Raw genomic sequence first — 22470 nt, 5'->3', positions numbered from 1 at the left:
AATAAACTCTTGAAGGAGCTTTAACAATCTTATCATTGTGGAACACAAAAAGGCTTTAAGATTTTACAATGACTGGATTTTTATTTTGATAGCAGGGTTGGTTTTTTGTGTGTGGGGGGGGTTTGTTTGGTTTTTTTCATTTTATTTTTGTGTGGAATCACTACAGCAATGCTCTGATGGTAAAAAATAGGAATTTTTTTTCCATTTGTCTAAATGTGGCCTTTTAAGTGCCACTTCTTCTAGCCAAACAAGTGTACAGCTTGCTAGCTGCATTTTGGTAGCTAGCATTCATATGTTGATCAACACAGTAATACTGGCTCATATTATTTTATGTGAGTGTTTTTGAAGTATCCTTGAAGACAACCATGGGGTTGTAAATTCCCATTATCTGCATTTGCTATCACAGTAGAATATAATGATAGGCGGCTAAATAGCTTAAAGATTTTAAGATTCATAACTCACACCCAACTGAGTTGGTTGATCCAATTGTTTAGCTTTTAGTGGTCTTTTGGCTGAAGGAATAGCCTTCTGCTAAATGTTAAACAGATATTTTTTTTTGCAGCTACAAGGACTTTGTGCAGTTGAACAGAATCTGGGAACACAGAATGATGGCTTGATGCATTCTACACCAGAGAACAGATTCCTGTCCTGTATTGCCTGAATCTGTGACCCATATTTTTGGAAGTCTGCTGTCATAGAATAACATCAGGTTGAGGCTGACTTGTTCTCCTGTGGTATATTTTTCTTTTTTTCCACAGAAATGCCACTAGGCGTTTATGCAACCTGTGGCTGTAGATCTACTGTACTAACAAATCTTCTGGATATTGTGCAAAATGACATATATAGGTGTGCTGTAACTGCTGTGTGCTGGTCCTGTCAGGATCATACCATTTGTGGTTTCTTTCTGTTTGTATTCAGACTTTTCATTACAAATTTTTTTTTCAGAAAAGGGGTGCCATGCTGCGTCATAACTATTTTAGGACAGGGGGTTGGGTGTTTGCTTGTTTAAAAAGTGTGATTGACCTTGTATTCCTCTTGAGCTGGCTTATGCTTGTGCTTTGCACTGTGGGTTTTGTTTTTTGGTTTTGGAGGTTTTTTTAAGTATTATTCAGAAGGTGATGTTTTCAGTGTCACTTACACCCTTTCTTCAGATTTATCACTTAAGTAGATTTTGAACTAGAGGAACCAGTCAGGCAGCCTGCCTAGAAATTCATCATTAATCAGAGGCATCTGGTTCTGGCAAACCTAATGCTGTGTTTCACAAGCCCTACAGGTGGCTGTCCCCTGGTCTTGCTGTTCCTGCTAGAAAAGGAGAGTACTTCCATCTGGATAATTTAGTACCTGCAAATATTTTTACTCAAGGTCTAAATACTACTTCTCAGACACTTCCTGACTCCTTGGCGTGACTTCTTTTCTAAAGCCACTGCCCTTACAGGGATTCTATAGCAAAACATGAGCTCCTAGGTTTTCAATGGCAAAAAATGGTTTTTTTTGTTGATGTGCTTCCAAGTGAAATGTGTGGAGATCACATCCTGAAGGCAAAAAGCCCTCAGAATCACAGGATGGCTGAGGCTGGAAGGCATCTCTGCATGTCATCTGGTCCAACTCTCATGCTCAGCTGGGCCATTTATAGCTGGTTGCCCATGACTGTATTCAGATGGCTTTTAAATAACTCCCAAGGACGGGAACTCCACAGCCTCCCTGGGCAACCTGTGCCAGTGCTCAGTCACCCTCACAGTAAAAAAAAGTGTTTCCTGCGTTGTGGTGTGTGCCCATGCCTCTAGCCCGGTCCCTGGGTACTACTGGGTACAGCATGACTGTGTCCTCTTTGCGCTCTCCCCTTTAGGTGTCTATATATGTTGATAAGATCCTTGTGGAGCCTTCTCTTCCCCAGACTGAACAGTGCCAGCTGTCTCAGTCTCTCCTCATACGAGAGATGCTCCAGTTCCTTAATCATCTTTATGGCCAGTGTGTCCATGTTTCTCTTGTACTGGGGAGCCCAGAACAGGGCACAGAACTCCAGGGGTGGCCTCACCAGTGCTGAAAAAAGAGGGATTGCCTCTCTCAGCCTGCTGGGAAAGTTTTGTCTAATGCAGCCTGGGATACTATTTGCCTTCTTCACTGCAAGGCGTGGTGGCTCGTGTTCAGCTTGGCGTCTGACAGGACTCCCAGGTCCTTTTCTGCAGAGCTGCTTTCCAGTTGGGCCATCCCCAGCATGTACTGATGCATGGGATCGTTCCTCTCCAGGTACAGGACTTTGCTGTTCCCCTTGTTAAGTGTCGTGAAGTTGCTGTTCTCTGGATGGTGGCGTGAACCTCTGGCATACCCGCTGCTCCTCCCAGATTGGTGTCATCAGCGAGCTTGCTGGGGGTACACTGCCCCATCATGCAGAACATTAATGAAGGTGTTGCACAGGACTGGACCTGGTATTGACCCCTGGGGTACACTGCTGGTCACTGGCCTCCAGCTAGACTTTATGCCACTGATCACCACTCTCTGGGCCCAGCTGTTCAGCCAGTTTTCAGTTCATCTCACTGTCTGCTCACGCATATATACTTCTTGAGCTTTCTGTGAAGATCTTTGGGAGACAGTGTCAAAAGCCTTGCTGAAGTCTAGGTAGACAGTGTCCACTGCTTTCTCCTCGTTCTCCTATACAGTGATATGAAATCTGCCTTGCTTTCTTAAAACTAGAACTGAAATACGTGCTTACCCTTTATGCAGGGTGAAGAAGGTGGTCAAGTCATTTTGCCTGCTTCTGCAGTATATGCTTTAATTGTATTTAAATGTGTTTTAATCCTGAATATTAGATGTTGGTGGGTATCTATCTTTAACCTGATGTCATTGCCACTATCCTATCTTTGTTAGTTTTTCTTCTCCTGCTTCAACCTTGTTGTGGTCTAGCTTGTACCTAACTTTAGATATAGGTCATTATCTATACCAGTGTTTTTAGATCATGAGATAATAACGGTCTGCTTTAAAGGAATTTACTTTCTGCAATCATTGTATTACCTGAGGACTTTTCAGTGCAGAATACTGCAGAGAACTATCTTCAAGAGATTACAGTTTGTTTGACGCATGCCATATTAGCTTTCTACTAATGCTTACTAATTCAGCACAGTGTTACCATTGTTCCACAGAGGACTATTAAACAGTCAGAACTACCTTTATCAACCAAACTGACAATCTTTACAAAATGGAAAATAAAGTTTGGGAGCCATATTCTATAAACCCGTGTTGGTTGATACCATGAAACATAAGAGTAGCTGTTACAGTCAGGCAAGAGGTCTATCTTGTTTTCCTCCTGTTTGTGGCAGTGACTAGTGCTAGATGACAGCAGAAGAATGTTAGGATAGAGCAAACATACAGTGATGCTTTTCTTGCATCAAAGAATTTGCAGCTCAGGGATTTCCTGAGCAGTAGGTATTGGTTAGTGTGTAATAGCCGAAGAGTCCTAATTTGTATTTCTTAGAATGGGGAGAGGACACCGTGTAAGCCACGGTACACCTGATAACTGACTGAGTGGAGCAATGACTTTGTCATCTTGTTTCAGTGATCTGTGTATTCCAGTCTAAACACATAGTTCCACACCACTGCTGAGAACTGTTAGTTACCTTGGAGGCTGTCATTTTGTACTTGCACTTGGGATTTTTTTTTTTTTTTATGTGCATTACTTTGTATTTTATGCAGATAATCTTACTACTTGCTTTTTTTGTGTGGTACTGTAGCATTTTTTTTTAATGAATACTCCCTTCTTACTACCCAGATTGACTTAAAGCACACTCTAATCTTCTCCCCTTTCCCACCTACTCCCTCATGCCCACACCCCTTTTCTCCAACTCATTGGTGGGAAGGTGGTTTTTCACCTCTATTTCTTCATTTATTCCATTAGGAGAAAGGTGTTTGGGACAGGATCCTTTTGTATGCTGTATTATGGCATGGAAGATAGCTGGATGTGACTTCATGTCAATAATGCTGTCGAAGACATCCTGGGATCAGAACATGAAGATAACATATTTGCTCAAGCTTCTCATTGGTGTCTGTCTTATGCACTTCTGAGACTGTTTTCATGACGCTGATAGACAGGCACAGGAGTTTGTTTCCACGTGATTCAAGATAGGCCAGTGTGAGAGGGCTTTGATCTGGAGGCTGTGCAGCTCTGCTGGGCTAAAACCTGTTAGTTGGTCACGTAGCTGCCTCCTTGGGGCTGGCTGGCTGTGCTCAGAGCACTTCAGGGTCTCAGCTGAGGGAGGGAGATGAAGGTTGTATTTACTTTTAAAGTGTTGATAGGTGCGTCAATACTGTTTTCTAGGGCTTGAGTTGGTGAGTTTTTTTCCCCCTGTTGGATATCTGCTTATTGCTAGTCTTCCCTTAGAAAAGCATTGTATTGGTTCCTGTACACTTCTTTCTGCTCTGGTGTGAAGGTCTCATATTTTGTTGGCTTATAGACTTCGTTGACATATTAAGTTGTCTTAAAGGGGCCTGATAATTAGAAGAATCTGCCAAGGCTAAATTAGCTTAATTTTTAATTTCCCTACTCCAAGTTGCTTATCATAGCAAGCTGTTTTTTTGTAAAATGTACCTTTCCTTTTCTTCTTCTGCAACTTGTAAAATCACCATGTGGTGCTGATGTGAGGAAAGCTCTTGTGGTGGGGCCTCTGTCTTGTGTTTTACTTTCAAAGTGTACAAATAACTTTTTAAGGCTATAAAGGAACAAACTCAGAAAAAATCCAAGAGAATCTTCTGATTGTTGTGTCTGTGACTTTGTAGTGTTTCTTGCTGAGTACAGAAAGACTTCCTTTCTTTTGGAGACATGCAACACACGAACATTTTGTTTTACATCTCTGTGGTTAAATCCTTTGTTTGGATTGCTTAATTTCAGTGATTTTTACTGTGTGTTCTTTAAACACCTAGCTGACATTTTAAAATCTATAGTTGCAGAGAAAAATGAAAAGTAGCTTTCTTCATGTTGTTACAGAAATTTATCTCTGAGATGGCAGAAATTGGTTTAATACTTAGAAATAAATGTGCTAGATGTACTATTATTTGATCAAAGCTGCCAAATGTCATCTTAAATATTAGCACCTGTAAATACAGTTTCTGCTCAACAGCAAGTAAGTTTTTGAGGGGGAAATGTAAGTTTTGATACATGAGATTTCAATTTACAGTGTGCTATGCTTTTCATGTCACTCGCCTGCTTGGAAAAGTCTTCCTGGTGTTCTCTGAGTGTAGATGATGTAGGTGTGGGGTTTTTTTTTTCTTTATTTTTGTAATTGTTAGTTTTTAAACACATGAGGAGAAGGATGCGCATACATTCATTGAACTATTCTGAAATCTTATAGCAGTAAGAAAGTTCTCTTTGTCTCATGGTTTGTTTGTTGCTCTGTGATCTGTTGCTGGCATGATGGAAATACTTGGAAGGATGAATATTCCTGCAGGATTACTAGCAAGGTAGGACTGCTGCAGGGAACTGAGCATGGTGAATATGTATTACAGAAGTCTATAGTGTGTAACAAGAAAAAATATAAATATTTCTCAGAACAGCCTGCCTACTTAAAACCAGAAAATTTTTATTCTTGCAAATTGGGTAAAAGTCCAGATTGTAAAACAAAATTCTGCTTATATGGATTTAAGCATTTATTTTAATAGGGTAAAGTTACTTTAAAATGTACCAAAACCCAGTTTTTCTATTAAATACTTAGTATTTTGAAATGGATTTTTTTTTGTAGCTTTCTTGCATTTTTGAGCCTAATTTGGTTTTATAAAACAATATGTGCTGGAAGGTTAGGTCCTCTGATAAAATGCTCTGGAAATAGAAATGTACTTTGAGAGAGGTAGTATCTTGTGATGAATAAAAGCGTCGCTTTTGAAGTCTGAGCTCCTGCAGTCCTGACCTGGAGCCTCTTCAGTTGCTTAGTGTGAGCGTAATTCCTTTCTATTCTGATCGGTTTGGAGAGGCTAGAAACTGTAGCTGCAAAACTTAAAATCAAAGCAATCTGTACATGGCTTGGACAAACTGACTTTTTGTTTTCCTCACAGCTGTTTTTGGATGAATTTTGATGGGGATATTTAAAGAATGTGTGTCTTAACATGCGAGCCATCACTGCTAAACTTTTTGTCTGAGTGTGGCAAGCTAGTGTGTTTCTCCAGCAAAATACATGTTGCTTCTACCTTCATCCTTTGAAATTGCCTTTAATGATAATTTTTTCAAAGCTCAGCCTGTCCAGGCATTCATATCAGAAGTTTGTTTTACCACAGAAAGGTCTCAGTAGAAGTATTGACCTTCCTTAGAACTGATTAAATCATCTCTGCCTGTACTTCTTCCTCCAGTGTACCATCAGTTGACATTATTGAATCATATTGAAAATTAACCTGATCTTAAATACGCCTTTTCTATTTTTCCTTTAGAGAGTTGGTAGTACAATACCATGCAAGTGTGCAAATAGAAAGGCTTAGATTGCTGCAAGAAATGTTTTTGCTGCAGGTAATTACTTAGAGTTTTATTTGCACAGACTTACTCTCCATATAGAATGTACAAACACATCTTTCTGCTTTACTCTTGTTTTCCTCCTGGTTTGGTTTTGTGACTGGCATTTGCACAAATGCTGGTGGCAGCACAGGGGATGGTGAGGAGTGGGGATGAAGCCAGCAACCCAGCAGGGATATGGCACTTGGGAACTACTCCTTTTTCACTGAGTGGTGGTCTGCATCAAATTTAAGTCCTCAAGGATCTCTAAGCTTATTAGGCAGTACATGGTAATTTTACTATTATAGCAGTTGCATACGAGATGCAACTCTCAGGGAGTGAGGTAGTTTTTACTTTTTTTAAAAAAATTATTTCTGTAGGAGAGTGTTTTACTTTCAGCATCATCACTTATATCCTTCTTTGCTCTCTCCCCTTAAATGACAGCAGCCTCTTTTCAATAATGTTAGAGCTCTTTTGATGTATGCTTGCTGCAGACAGACGTACTGTTTTGAGATTGATATTGCTAATAGATTCACTGAGTATGCAAGTCTTATTTTTCTGTGCATGTTTTTTCCCTATCACTACTTTTTTTTTCTTACAAATAACAAAGTTTTTTGTTTTTTTTTTAAAAATTGAAAAATGTCTATTTCTTTGGTAGCACTCAGCTTTTGTGACACAAAGCTCAGATAAGGAAGCTTTAAATGTTGCTCGTAGACTAGTCTAGTAAGTGAAGTGCTACTTCACTTGTTGTCAGGTTTTCATATAGGCGGTGCAATGAACTTAAAGGTAGAACTTTCCTATTCTGTAATTATTACTCATGCTTGCCAGGAGCAGAAATGTTAATGGGAAACTGCTCAGGATTCCTGTGGGAAACTGTTAGGTGATATACTTAAGACATGAAACTTCAGAGATGTGTAACTTGTCATATATTATGCAGCAGATCCCCACTTGCTTTATAAAACCATCTGGTAAGCTGTGGAGTGTATGCCATTAATCTTCAGGGTTCATTCCACATTCTCCCATTGTATTTCACTCTTGTGGGGTACCTTTCATGCAGATTGCATGTGAAGTTTGTGTTTTTTTTCCCTTTTGTGGGTTGTCTTCACAGAAACCTTATCTATGTATGTACTCTTGGCCTGTGTGAAGTAGTTGTGGCTGGAAATCGGGAGTGTGAAATTGTCTACTTACAAACCAGCAGCCTGGCTTGGATAGCAAAAGGCAATTCTAAGCATGTTCACTTTCTTGCAGCTTTCCTTTCGCTGTGGTCCTTTCTTCTTGTGTTTGAAAGTTACTTCTATCAGTATAGATTACCTTGTTTCTCAAACAGACATATATCTTTCTTTCTTTCCCTTTTTCCCTCAAGACAAGTGCTTTAGAGTGAAACTGTTGATAACGTTAAGACTTAGCTGTTTGGACCTCTGATCTGTATTCTTTCTCATGCTCAGGGTTTGCAAGTAACTGAAGTCTGTTGTCCATAGCAATCTGTGTGTACAAACTGAAGTGAAGCGAGTAAAAAGAAAGGATTTGGAGGCATGGATTCAGACAGAGAACAGTGCTGGAGTGCATGTCTTTTTGATAGGTTTAGAAAAGTGTTGCTGTGTATGGAGGAGATTTGTAGAGTGTTAGGATGAACATGGTACCAAAGTTGGGATTTTTTTTCTTAATTAGGAAGACCTTGCATTATTTTTACAGGTTTCATCTTGATTTTATATCTTGATATAATGCGAATATTCCAAGTAACATTTGAAGCTTTTTAGGGGCTTTTTTGGCTTTCTTGTCATCTGTGGGAAGAAAGGAGCTCAAGTTTTAACTGAAATGCCTACCTTATACTATGAGAGTATCTTTACTGGCTGGAGAGGATCTTTTCTAAATGGATTAGGAATTACCTTAGAAATTACTGTGTTGATTTCCACTTGGCACCATATGCTTTAAGCAGGAGTGGTCTGTGGGTTGGCCCTTTTTTGGATTCTTATGTACCATTTGGTGTGGTGCTGCAAAAGTGAGATGGAAGTACTTTTGGAAAAGTTCTTTCCCTTTTAGTAAAGGTAATGCTTTGCATAACCCTATATATAGTGAATTTTCTCAGAACTGTTTCTTCTACTAGTCAAAGTTTAATTGTACATCCCTTTTCAACCTGGCTTTTGTGCATCTGTTTCCCCTGTCTTTTCTGTTTTGGGCATTCTATCTTTGGCTTTGATGTGCCACATACTTGGATTTCCTAGAAAATGATACTCCTGTCTGCTCTGGGATACTGTATTCAAGCTTATATGAGGAAACACAAGTGTATCTGCAATTAAGGCTCATTGCTTCATCTGCCTATTTTGTGTATAAAGTTGTCGATGGTGGTAACAAAGCAGGAGTAGTGCTTCTTGGTAGTCACTGGCAAAATGCATAGAAATGCAAGAAAACATGGGTTTTGTGGCAAGATAGTAGATGGAAGGGTAAAACCCTAAAGTAAAAAACCTCTAAAGCCAAACCTCCAATCCAAAAACCTGATCTGAACGCTGAACACCATTCACTTCTTACATGACTCCCAACACCAAGTAGTATTTATATCGAGCTTTATTAAATGCGGTGGTAAGTTGTTCCCATAATGTCATAAATATTCTCCTTAAGTGGATGTTGTGTATTGTGGATGTTGTCTTTCAAACAACAGCTTCATTTCTTATTGTTTCAGATTAAGAGAAGTTTCGGAAAAGCTGAACAAATATAATTTAAACAGGTAAGGTATATTGCATGCTGCTGTAAATTATTTAGGAAAGTACAGTATTTCTAATAACAAGAAGCAAATGATTGCACTGTAGATACAGCCTTAGGAAGCCTCAACAGTACTAATACTGAAGTTCAGAAATGCTTCAGGTAACACATTTCTTAGATTAGGAAGAAAATGTTAGGTTTTCAATTGTGATAAATATATTATTAAATACTCTCCTTCTTATGAAATGACTTCTTAATTTGAATTATAACCCCTGTTGTTTATTGCTGATCAAATTAAATGAAAACTCTTACTACCATTTAAGGTTTTGTTCTACATTTCCTGTGTTTAATGACCAGAAATACATCATAGTTGCTTCAACTAATGCACATGGTTAGTCATTCTTGTATGTTTTTATATCGGTAACTGTCACTGCGCATTGTTTCTCCCATATACCACTTGTTCTTTATTTTTTTTCAGGCTTTGAAAGTTTAATGATATTATACATGCTTACTTTTTGTTTTTAGCCACCCCCCTTTGAATGTATTGGAACAGGCCACTATTAAACAGTGTGTGGTGGGACCAAATCATGCTGCATTTCTTCTTGAGGTAAATTACTTACATCTGCTCAGATAACTTGAATCCATACAGTTAATACTAATTCTTCTAACAACAAGTTGATGAGCATTCTTCAGTAACTGAAGACTTGTTTTTGTTTATATTATTTTTTCTGTGCCTTGTCTTACATTTCAATTTTGGACACTTGGTTTTCTTGTTTTAAATATAGGATGGTAGAGTCTGCAGGATTGGGTTTTCAGTTCAACCAGACAGATTGGAATTGGGTAAACCTGATAATAATGATGGGTAAGAAATGCTTTCCTTCATATTAAATCATTCTTTTGAACTGGATAAGCGGCTTTGCTGCTTTTTTTGGTTTTGGTTTTGTTTGTTTGTTTTTAAACTAGATTGTCTTTGGAATGGGTACTTTGAGTAGATCATAATGGTCATGGTGATGCAGCCAAACAGCCTAGCTTGACAAACTGGTGTAGGATTAAATCATAGATGTGATTCCAAAAGAAGTGAGACAGGATCTCTTTAATGTCAAGAAACAAACCCCACCAAAAATAATCCTTATGAAAGAAACTGTGTTAAATTGTTAAGCTTCATGTAGAATCCATTCTAAAAGTAGTCCCATCTGGAGAGGCCCACTTTCTAGACCTGTTGTCTTCAGTCCAGGTAAGTCCCCCTTAATAGGACTATTTAATGGTTCATATTTGAATGTAAACTGCTCTTAATATCAAAGTAGCATACTCAGGCTCAGGTTTTCAGATAGAACACCTGGTGATACAATTTGTGCCTATACACTAACTGAAAATGTAGCGCAGTGGCTAACTCACTTTGCTAATTAGCTTAATATGTATTTGCAACTGTGTTGTTATGGATTGCTGACATACGTAAGATCTACTAGGCATGCTTTCCACTTTCTTTTTCCAGTGTACCTCTTAATATACAGTTAGATTAGTTTGGAATATTCCCCAAGGGTGTTGCTTAAGCTGGTATGTTACCAGACTAAGTCCCTGAGAATTTAGACCTGGGATTCCAGGTTTTGTTCGTAACCCATTTGGGATTGTTTTGTGACTGATTTACCATCTTTTACTTTCAGTTCAAAGTTGAGCAGTGGCTCAGGGGCAGGAAGGACATCCAGGCCAGGCAGGACTAGTGACTCCCCATGGTTTCTGTCTGGTTCTGAAACTCTGGGCAGACTGGCAGGCAACACCCTTGGGTAAGTTTTGATAGGATTGAGGCTGCAATCTGTTTGTTCCATATTTGAGTATATGTGTATACACATATATAAATTGTATGCAGTATGTATAAGGGAACGTATAATTACAGCAGTTGTGTAGGCAGGGTATACTAAAAAAAACTTTGACTTGGTTAAAGTAACAGATATTCAAGTGACCCTTCAGTACCTAGGATGTGGAGCGTTCTTCGTATGTATGAGAAGAATAACTTGGTTTTGGCCGTGTTGTCTTTTTTTGAACATTTTTTAGTTCCTTGATTTTGAAAAGCAATTTCTTAGAGGGACACTATCAATTTAAACCATGATAGGCTAGCAGCATAAAGTGAGTGCGTTTATGCAGGAAAAGTCTTCATTATTTATGTTTGCAGACCTTTGTGTGCTCAGTTTTATTGTGCCTTCCTCTCCTCTGCCCCAAGTAATGAGAGTTGTTTTGTTAGTTGGGATCTTATACATAGTAATAGGAAGGGAACATTTGGAAGAGGTTGTCACTCAGAACCTTTAAAATAGTACTGTGTGCTAAATGTACTAAACAGATTCAGGTTTTTTATCATTAGTTTTGAAGTTGATGGTGTCCCTTTATATAGCAATGTAAACTAATCTTTATTACCTGATTACAGCGACCTCTTCATTATATGCTTCTGTAAGACTTGCTGAACAGTGCTGCTTCCTAAGGTTACTAAATGTAGTAAGGAGAATTGCATTTACAAACTGTGGTTTCTGCATCTGAACGATTTGTTAAGAGGGAGGAGCTACAGCTTTTGCACAAAAGTATTTTTGTAGTTTGTTACCAAACAAACCAATTTCAGCTGGGGCTTTGTTGCATGAAAGATAACCCACCCCCTTACCCACCCCTCCACCCCCCCACCCCCACCCCCCCCCAGCTTTCTGTGAAAACTTTGTGCATCTGAACCTAAAATCCACGTGATAAACTTTAAAGGCAAACTGGTATTGTCACGTTTAAAAAGTTACTATGGAAAGTGTAAGACAAGTGTAAGACTTCTCCCCTGCCCCCCCTTGTAATTTTTACATGAGCATAACCAATTAAAATTGGTTGAACCAATGTGCTTAGGAGATCAACCCTGAAGAATTCCTAATTTCTTCCCTAGCATGTTTCAGAACTAGGTGGTTGAAGGTCAACTGAACTAGTAGGGCAGCAGTAGACATTGTAACTGTTCTGTTAAATTAAGGGAATACTTAATAAACTTGAGTCTAAAAAACATTCAAACTGTTGAAGCCTTTGGATTAGATCACTGGATTTAGAAAATTTCTAGCATGCTGGTGGGCAGTGGAGAGATCTGGAAAACAAGTAGGCGAGCAGAAAGAGTTCCGTTCTGTATTAATACTTACTCTAGGTTTAGGCTGCTTTAATAGGAATAGCTGTGCCCTGTGCCCTTATGATTATTTTTTTTCTCTATAACAGGACCAAGTTAGGACACGCTTGGACTATTTAAATTATTATATGAATAGAAATGGTTTTAACTGTTAATGTCTTAAGTCTGTGGTTGATAGTTCATAACTTGAAGTGGAAAACGCTTCTGTAATAAGTATTGAAGTCTAATATGTAACCTTTTCTTTAAACCCACATCTTCCCTGCTGAGAGTTGAATTGAGAATTGTTGTGTAGGAAGAATTTGACTTCCCCTCACCCCCTTCCCACCTTTAGAAAGAGATTAACTGTCTTATTTAAAATGTCACATTCTTTCGTTTGGGTTTGTTCCCCCCTCCCTTTTCAGTATTATTTTTTTTAGGGCTCTTTTTCTAACTCATGAGACAAGACTTTTCTCAAAGCCATTCTTGAATTGTATTTTATCTTGTCATTGTCTGTGTGGTTGCTGGCTAGAATCCTGAAAATGTAGATGGCCTCTGTGATAGGGCCTCGTCTTAGGCAAATACTTGAGTTATTCTGTGAATGCATGGTCTTGTCAGGAGAAAAACCAAACCCAACCAACGAGCAACAACAGAAAAAGTATCTTAGTCATCATCTTAAACCATAAAATGTTAGGTAAATATTGTTACTCAATTAGATTTTATAACTACATGTGGTATACTTTTGCCATGAATTTATTAGATACTGTTTCAGAGAACATGCTCTGTTTTCTTTTTACTTGAAGTGTTTTTCTTCTTGAAGGGAAATTGAGGTTTAGGGTGGTTGAGAGCAGGAAAGTTCTGCTAATACTGATAGCAATAATACCATGTCCAGTGTCATTTAAGGTAGATTTGTACAAGGAAGTGTAGTTAACCTTGAAGAACAAACTAGAGTCTTTTAGCCTTTCATGACAACTGCAGTATTTAGTCTTATGTGCAAATAGATTCAGTTGACACAGTTCTGTTGTGTTAACATTAGTGGAAGGCTGTAAAGGTGGTGAGTTGTCTGTTTCTACATATCACTGCCTTTTTAGTCCCTTGTTTTGGTACTGACCATAGAAATGAAGAAACTGTTCTAGGCATGTTTTTGCAATGTATACAGTTGATGTTGATTGCTCCGATAGGAGTAGGTTCAGAGTAGAGTATCTCTTGAAGACCATCTATGAGGATCAGAGAATTATCTAGTGTAAGATTTATTTTGCAGTAATTACTTGATTTTTCCAGTGTAATCTTAAGAAATTTCTTAATGTAAATCAAGTCTCTGAAAGTTTAGAAGACCCTCTGTCAAACAGAGATCACTGACCGTGAAGCTGCTGCATATGTGCTTTTATAGTAGGAAGTTAACAGTTGAGTGTTGGATGTTATGCTTCTGATACTGTTGCTTTTAGAAACTCTGGGAATTGGTGCATGCATGTATTTATGTATGTATACACCCACACAACTATATGAGTAGGAAAGTGTGCAATGTCCACTTGGAGTCCTGTTTTGTAATCCTTTTGTGTAATTCAGAACTTTAGCAATTGCCTGCTGCTCTTGTTCCTACTGGTTTTGAGAGATACTTTCATATGTTTGTCTATGAAGTCAATCTGCAGTATTTTTCAGGAACTGTCTACAAGTTGTTATTAATAAAACTAAAGACTTAACTCTTGAAGTATGCTGTAATATATATAAAAAAAAAATCTAAATTTTTTAGAAGTCGCTGGAGTTCAGGGGTTGGTGGAAGTGGAGGAGGATCTTCTGGTAGATCATCTGCTGGAGCTCGAGATTCTCGAAGGCAGACCAGAGTTATACGCACAGGACGTGATAGAGGATCTGGGCTGCTGGGGAGTCAACCACAACCAGTGATTCCAGCATCAGTCATTCCAGAGGAACTCATTTCACAGGTATGTGAGCTGGAAACCGCTTGTTGCCAAAAACCTGGAGAGCTTCTCATAGCATGTGAACAGGAATGTGTTGTAATAGTAGTTCATTTTCTTCAAGGAGTAATGGCATATAATTGAAAAGATTGACTTTCTCTAGTTGAATTGCTTTTATTCTTAAATGCGTAGTGTGCATGATAGACTTTTTTGGATTCTAGAAGTTTCGTTTCCCAAACTTCTACTAAGATGAGGTATGTGTTTAATCTAGATGAGGAATGTCATGCATTGTTCATTTGCAGATGGAAGATTTGGTGAGAGAAAAAAGGTACTTTAGAATCATATTAAGCATGTAGCTAATAAAGTTAAGTTTCTTGAAGGAGTATAAGGAAGAGGGGCAGGTTGACTTTTTTTTTTCTTTGATAAGAAGCGATCCATTTTAGATTTAAATGGAAGACATTAAATATACTTAATCTCTTCAAAACACAAATAATTTTTTCTTCACAGACACCTCTACTTAATTTGTAACTGATGAATGTTGGGTATAAATTGCTCTGCTTTTGCCTCTTAATGCACTAAAGCCTGAATAAACTGATGGACTTTGCACTGTGTGATTTAAGTGGAGTTTGTTAGGACGTTTTTCTCCATGATTGAAGAAAGGAATACATTCAAATTATGTGAATAGTTAATGCATTTTAATTATTAGTTCAAAACAAGTTGCTGGTCTACATTTGGAATACAGCTGTCAGTTGCTAGGCCAAAGATAATCTGCCTGCAACTTTGAATGGCCTGTAGCATGACTGGCACAAGATAGGAGCTAGCAGGCAAGGGTATCTACAGACACACGAGTAACAGGCTGGTTTCTAGTTCCTTTTTGAATTCAAAACGCAGTAAAAGCTGGGAGCTTCTGGCATCACAGAGGTAAGATACTGGAGATGTTGGTTACTCTGAAGTTAGCTTTGCTTTCAGAAGGTGGTTTGGTTAGATGACCTCTTGTGATCTCTTCCGACTGTGGAGTGGTGGGGTTGTTCACCTCCAGGATTTTTTGTGTTTACTGATGTCCTTGATATTTTACATGAAATAGAAAACCAGACTAATATCCCTTGGTTCAGAGAGTTCAGTTCTGTACTCTTAATGTATGGTTTGTTGGTGAGGACTTATCACAGCAAGGGAAGCAAAGTTCTTTTGCATGTTTTTTTGTTTTGTTGTTGTTTTTTTAATAGCATACTTTAAAACAGAAGGTACCATTTTAGGGTAATGTTTTTGGGGTAACTCTAAAGCAGATCGTTAGAACAGAGCTTCACAGATGGTCTGTATAGTATAGATTCTATTGTGTCTTGACAATCTGTAAACTTCTGGCATAGAATATTATGACAAAAAGTTTACCTTTGTGTGCTGTTAAAATGTCCCTTTCTTCTTTTGCGTGTCAACAGACAACATTAATTGGTGTCTCATTTTTACTGTGTTATGAAAACGTTCAGTACTGGTTTCTTACCTTCTTCACACAGTTTGTCATCTTCCAGAACTCTCGACCTTCTCTGGCATTCAGTAGAGGGTGGTCTGTCTGGAAGAACAAAATGCTCCAAGTTGTAGGCTTAATGGAATAGACAGAATGCTTCTGGTTTTTGTAAATTCATTGCATCTGTTTAACATTTGGAAAGGTTTTTTCTGCAAATGCAGAATGTTTTGTTGCAGAAACTGCTGAAGATAAACCTTTAGTAACAAAATGATGAGGAAGACAAGGAAGTAAGCTGGTTACATGTTGCAGGGTAGTGGAAAGAGAAACCAGTGTCAGAAAGACAGGGATTGAGGTGTAGTTTTGGAACAACAGTTGGTTGCAAAACTGTTGATTGACATAGTAAGTTTAAACACTTTTATAGAAACATGTGGAACGTGCTCAAAACCAGATTTTCTTATCTTTTAATGACAGTATTAAGCATTTCAGGAAGTAGATTCTAAGATTCCATTAGGAAATTCAGCACCCAAGTTGGAATTTAGTGGCCTAATGTGAACTGAGAGAAGGCTGACTGTCTAGTACAAGATACTGTGGAAAATCTATGTGAACCTTTGTCTGTATGTACTGTGATCGACTTTTCTATTTTATTACTTATTTTAGAATTAAACATTCTTATGAATGGTGGTTGGTGAGCTGAGAATAACCAAATACACTCTGCTCTTACAGGCACAAGTTGTTTTACAAGGAAAGTCCAGAAGTATTATTATTCGGGAACTTCAGCGAACAAATCTTGATGTAAACCTTGCTGTAAATAATTTGTTGAGTCGTGATGATGAAGATGGAGATGATGGGGATGACACAGCAAGTGAATCGTATCTTCCTGGAGGTCTGTATCTGCAACTTTTGATAAGAAATTGCCAATATGTGCCTATTTTTTTGTATTTAAGCACTGACAGTGTGCTCTGTGCTGTGCAAGGTAGGCAGTGAAGACAGGTCTTGCTTATAGGAGCAAAGTCTAAACACATAGAAACAAAGGTTCACTGGTACGCTTTGAGGGATTAGGTTAGGCATTGAAGAATAACTGTTGATCCTGTTCATGGATGGCATGAAAGTTATTTTTTTAGGATCCCAGGGTTTGTAACATCAGCATTACTTAATGTCTGTATTTTGCTGCTCAGTGAGATGCTGAGACTGCTGTGTGGCTTGCTTATAAAAGCTAATTCTAAAACCTTCTAGGGGCTTGCATGTTTTTTACTACTAACATATACTCTTCTAAGTTTCAGGAGTTTTTAGAGCAAAAGTTGTAAAGCTTTTTTAATCAAAATGCCTCAAATAAAGGCAAAACAGCTTACAGTTGTTACAGTTAGATTGAGAATTTATTCTTCATCTCAAGTTCCCTTCAGATGCTGTAGTATTCTGGCTGCACTGGTAAAATGCTGTAATTGAAGTCCAGTTAATTCTGAAATATTGTCTGTCCCACACAATTGCTTTTTATAAAAGACTTTAAGTCATCTTTTGCATTGGCTAAATAATTTAGGTAGTCTTTTCTTGCTGAGCAAACATATTTGAAAACATAGCAGCCAAATCTGATGTCTGTGTTAGGTGCACTGCATCAAAAGAACACATCTAAACTCTGACTACATATTAGCTTTTCTTTCTGTGTGTCAAAATGACATTTTGATATTTTTCTAATAAATGGGGTTTTTTTTCTGCTCATCTGGTTCACCAGGAAGGTTCATGGGCTTCCTCCATCTTTATCTTGTCAATCATGTGATTAGACAAAAGTGGGTTTTTTTGTTCTGCAGCAAAGGCTTTGTGTTTCATTTTGCCTCTTGTAGTTTTAGTTGCATCTGTCAAGCTTCTTTATTTTGCTGTAGAATCGAGAATCCTCTGGTGAAAGGGGTGAAAAATCCTTAATCTGAGTCTCGTTTTTTAATGATCAGCTCAATAGCATTAGACAGATGCATTGGAGAAAGTAAATTCTCCTAGCTCTTTCCAAGTATTCAAAGCAGGAGTTCTTACTTTAAGCATACCTAAATGCATTCCTCCAGAAGATAAATCGCTGTTAGTAATGATTTACAGAAGTTCTTTTTAACCATACTAACCAGCTTTCTACAGTATTAACTATTCTCCTAATAGCTCTTGAGATCATAAGGATCAGTTAATGGGGGTTGCCTGACAACCCGTGACTGGTAACTTCTATTTGAAGGTGCCAGCGCTGCAGTCTGTGAGTCTTTTGTATTTTAGATAGGTTAAAGTAGAACGTAGTTTTGCTGTCTTCACTAGCTGTCCAGCAAACAGTTTTGTCATTGGCTTAATTTGTAAAGCTTTTCCCCTGTTTAGACTAATTATAGATATAAGGGATTGCAACCTCCTAATACCAGTATTTTTTTCCCCAGAGAAACTGTATAACTCTTCCCCAGTTCTTGTTGAAAAAGATGTGGAAATGACAACTGAAATGAACTTGATATGTTTTAACTCCAGTCGTTAAAGATGTACTTCACAATTTGTAGAACATGCTAAGCCATCTCTGTCTCATTTCAGTTTTATGGGCAAAAATAAGTTTGTGTCATAGAAAATAATTAATTTGATATCTGAATGTGATCAAAGCAGTAGGAAAAGTCTAGCTGAGCACTAGTCAGTGCTGTCATGATTCTACTGTTGGTACATTAAATAGTAAAAATTGCCGGTCCTTGCTTGTGTCCTATAACCATGCAGGCTATTTTTCAGTAAAACCTGATGGCCAGAGAAATTGCCTATAGATCTCTGGAAAAATACCAACATTCTGTCCTTCAGAACTATGTAGAACCTTTTTTTTAAAAGTCTTTTGCTCTAGAAGCTTTGCACCACTCTTCTTTCACCTATCATCTTGCCTCTGGATGCTCTTTTGGAACTGTAGCATCAGAATTCATAAAAGAGAACACTAGATAACTGATAAATGCTATATATATTCAATTCTTCGTCAGGTTTTTATGAATTATTCTGAAAGACAAAGAACTTTACCTTTTTTGCCTTCTTTTTTTTTTTTTTTTAATTATGTCAAATTATACTTCAAACCTTTTTGATTTTGTTCCTTCCAAGCACAAAAAAAGTAAATGATAAGAATGCTTTTGCCTCAGCATATGCTTATAATCAAAATGTTCTAAGTTTTACTTTCTCCTTTCTGCATGAGTAGTGCTTTGTGGCCCTTAAATTTAGGGGTTACTCCTCTAAGCCTTCCAAGACAGAGAAGCTTTTTTAAAATCACTGAGAGTAAAGTACATGTGATTTTAAAAGTAAAAATAAAATTTAAAAAGTTAAGGTACTTTCCAACCACTGTGAAATTAATAAATTCTTGTTCAATACATCATAGTTTCATGAATGTATCAGTTGTGATAATTCCAGTTAGTATTGTAAAGGTTATGTATCTGATTTTTTTTAAGGAAACAAAACCCATGTCTCTGTTTTTCCTAAATTTTGCAAAATGTCAAGTGAAGAGCAGAACTTTACTTTTCTGTGCAGATTGCCTTCTGTAAGTCTCTCTTAGAAATTTATTTTTGGACCCTTACTTATTTTGATTTTGACTTCTCTAATCTAGTCCCGTTTCTTTTGTTTTATGATAATTAGCAGGCAGGAATGTGGTTTCATTTGATGTATAACAAGTACATAAGGAAAATAATCAAGGTAAAAACTACACAGAACAAGATCATTGAGCATAGAAAAGACTTGAAGGTCTGTGGATTAATTTTCCAGCTCATATCAACTAGTATTAGAGGCTGCTTCTGGATTTTATGTTGTGTTAATCTTCTGTATAGAGATTCTGTATAACTTAAAATTGTTGTTTGTATAGTTGAGACGTGTGCATGTTTGCTCAGTTAAGTTCTGCATGATACAGTGGGCTCTTGCTAGTGGGATTTGCGAAATGTGGATTTGCAAACATCCAGATTGCCTTAGATACTGGAATTGAGATAAGCTTGTTTAAAAATATATATTTTTTTTTTTTAAGTAGAGAAGAGAGACAAGCTGGTTGCAGCAGTACTTAATTGTATTGGCTTGAAGTGAGAGGAGATGTGAACCGGAGCATGGTGTAGGATAGTTCAGTGGCTTGCTTTTTAGGGAAAGCAATTAGGTGTATGGTTTTTCTGTGCTTTTGTTGGTGCGCTGCTTTTTTTTTAAGATGAACTTCAGGTTGGGTAATATTTTGCACAAAAACCTGAATCAATTCAAGAAATGAATTCTGGAGTTCTGTTTCAGTTTGGTTCCCTAGGAAACCAAAATACATGTTTCTCTCCCTTCACTGTCAGAGTTTTGCCCATTTAATCTGAACTTGAAAGAGGTGGAGATACTGAAGACATTGAATTCTTGATTATTTAATAAAAATATGCAGCTGAGAAGAGGGGAGAGAACTTAGGATTGCTCTCTTAAGGGAAAAGGCTTAATGTGTGCTCAGCTAGAGATGGGAAGTGATCTAGGCAACACCTTCAGTTAATGAATCCAGTGATAATGCCATGCATAGAGCTATTGAAAATAAAAATTTTCTCAGTACTTGGATTGGTGCTTATGTGCATACTGAAAATTGTTGGTTTTTTTTAGTGTGTGTGTGTGTGTGTGTGTGTTGGTGTCTCCCCCTGTCTGCCCCGCGCTGGGATATTTTCAAGGGTATTTACAAGCGAATCATAGGTATTTTCTTACCTAAATAGGTTGATCAGAATTATCACATGTAAATACGAAGGGTGTGGTCTGATTCTGGTCTAACACAGCACAAGAGATTAACGATACCATCCCATGGCATTTTTCTGAAGAACAGGAAAAGAAAGTCATAGAGAATGTTTTTTTTTTTTTCCCTGGATTTTTAAACTGGATGTAGCCTTGTGGTATCTGTGTTTTCACAGCACTAAAAAAAATTACAGTGATGTTTGAAGGGGAGAGGATTTGGCTTCTATCCTTACTGGTTTTAGCACCTTTGTTTGCTGGTACGGGAAATGAAAGAAGGAGGGTCTCTTGCAGAAATATTGGAATAAAATTAAAATCCGATTTGAAGCTGAAATAAGAAAGTAAGAAAAGGCTTAATTTCCTCACTCGCCTTAATGCACGTTTAGCCAAAACAACATAGTTTTGGTTTTTAAGTCTGATGGCTTGAATTTTTACTTTCCTTTTTGGAAACACAACTAAACTCAGCATGCCTAGCATGGTGCAAGGTGGGGTGTGTGTGACAAGTTAGTGTATGTTTTCTGTCAAGAGAATTTCTGGCTTAGTTTACCTTGAAAAAAACATACTGTCTGTTTTGAATGAGGCTGGAGAGTTCTTTTCTGTACTGGCCAGTCCTGTTCCTAAAAAGAGATCAAATTTTTTTGCAGTTTTCGGCTGGATAGTGACCCCAAAAAATGAGAACGAGTTGCTAGACTGTAGAGAGGTTGGCATTTACCTAGGAAGAGATGGTTGTCGTGGGTGCGGGAGGAGGGAAGAAGAGCAGCAGCATGTGAATATTGGGAGGTACAACAGAGTCTGAGCTGTGTTTCCAGCTTTGGAAGTTGACACTCTTAAGGTGAGGTGTACTGCTGCTTTATCATTGCAGAAAGCCAGCGGAAAACAGATGAAGTAGCAGGCAGGATAAAGCAACTCTGATCTGAAGTTTTAGTAAGACAGAGCCTGTTTGCCAAAGTCAGATATTTATTTTTTTTCACTAGGATATCCAAGCAGTCTGTAAAGTATGACTTCCTAAAACGTACTGCGTGAACCATTGAGTCCCAAATGCTGTGCTTTCAGAAGCTTTCAGAATACACTTGAGTGGATTACTTATTTAATGTAGAAAGCGTTTGTGCAGGTCTTTGCTTGCTTTGAAAGCCACAGCACTCACTAGTTACAGTGCTGTTTTTCTGGGGACAGCTGGTAGTAACTGGTGTGTATTACATTTCCTGGAGGTGAGAGTTTAGAAGTTTAATGATGAATATTCTGATGTGCATGTATCTGAGTAACACTTTCAATAAATGCAACTGTTAAGTGAATTGATACTGGCTGTAAGTGTGGACTTCTGGTTTCTTTTCAGTTTTTGTATATCCTCTCCTTTGTGTGTCAGTCTGTCCCACCATCCCCTCTGCCTTTCATTCCAGACACTGAGAAAAAGACCCACAATAATCAGTTCCTACTGTTAAGAATGCTTTAATTTAACTTCAGACCTTGATTTCTAGCCACTATTTTGTTTTATGCCTACGATGACATAGAGGCTGAGAATTGGATGTGGTGTAATTGTGTGTGCTACTCTTGTGTTTCCTGAAGGGATTCTTGTGTATAGCCTTGTGTTAGCTTCACAAGTGGTTTAAGCAGATGAGGTGGTCCTGCTGCCAGAAAGAGCTATCTTCACATTCCCTTGCATGGTGGTGAGGTTTGTGTGCCTGCATGGGTTAGCTGAAACCTCATTTGGGGAGCCTGATTTTTTTAGTCACATTTGCTTGCAAATTTGGGATGGGGCAGAACTGTCTCTTTTGGCAGCAGTAGGGTCCAGTCTGTATTGTTGCAGGTGGTGAGGCACCACCTTCGGGGCTCTGTTCGACTACCCAGTAAAGTCAGTCTGAAGATTGCTTCCCACCTTACTTCTGTACCCTATGAAGTACCGTTTCAAGCCAGATGAATGCGCTACTTTGTAGATTCAGAAATCCCACCTTGCCTGAAGGAGGTGCCTGCCACAGGGACCAAGGAGAAAAGTAGGGCTGTCTTTGTAGCAGCAAGATGCTAGTCAAGTTTAGTCATCTTGTCAGTCCATGTTGCTGGACTTCAATAAATTAGGTGAATTTTCAGTAGCCTCTTTTGTGTGTGGATAGTAGCTATAGTTTAGTAAATAGAAGGAGATTGTTTTATA

General features: G+C 38.1%; 1 protein-coding gene across 13 annotated transcripts in view; it reads left to right on the top strand.

Moving 5' to 3' along the window:
* Positions 1–22470, top strand: part of UBR5 (ubiquitin protein ligase E3 component n-recognin 5) — an 88699-nt gene that overhangs the window by 10466 nt on the left and 55763 nt on the right. For 11 of the 13 annotated variants that reach the window (XM_040588950.1, XM_040588953.1, XM_040588957.1 and 8 more), the window contains exons 2-7: positions 9141–9185; positions 9686–9767; positions 9946–10022; positions 10822–10941; positions 14017–14206; positions 16362–16521. In XM_040588950.1, coding sequence (XP_040444884.1) covers positions 9141–9185; positions 9686–9767; positions 9946–10022; positions 10822–10941; positions 14017–14206; positions 16362–16521 — 674 coding nt within the window. The remainder of the gene's footprint in view (positions 1–9140; positions 9186–9685; positions 9768–9945; positions 10023–10821; positions 10942–14016; positions 14207–16361; positions 16522–22470) is intronic. The other 2 variants (XM_040588959.1, XM_040588958.1) reach the window with 1 other exon arrangement.

This window comes from Falco naumanni, chromosome 3 (genome assembly GCF_017639655.2).
Source record: "Falco naumanni isolate bFalNau1 chromosome 3, bFalNau1.pat, whole genome shotgun sequence".
Taxonomy (NCBI): Eukaryota; Metazoa; Chordata; class Aves; order Falconiformes; family Falconidae; genus Falco; species Falco naumanni.
This window is presented reverse-complemented; position numbering and strand designations above follow the sequence as displayed.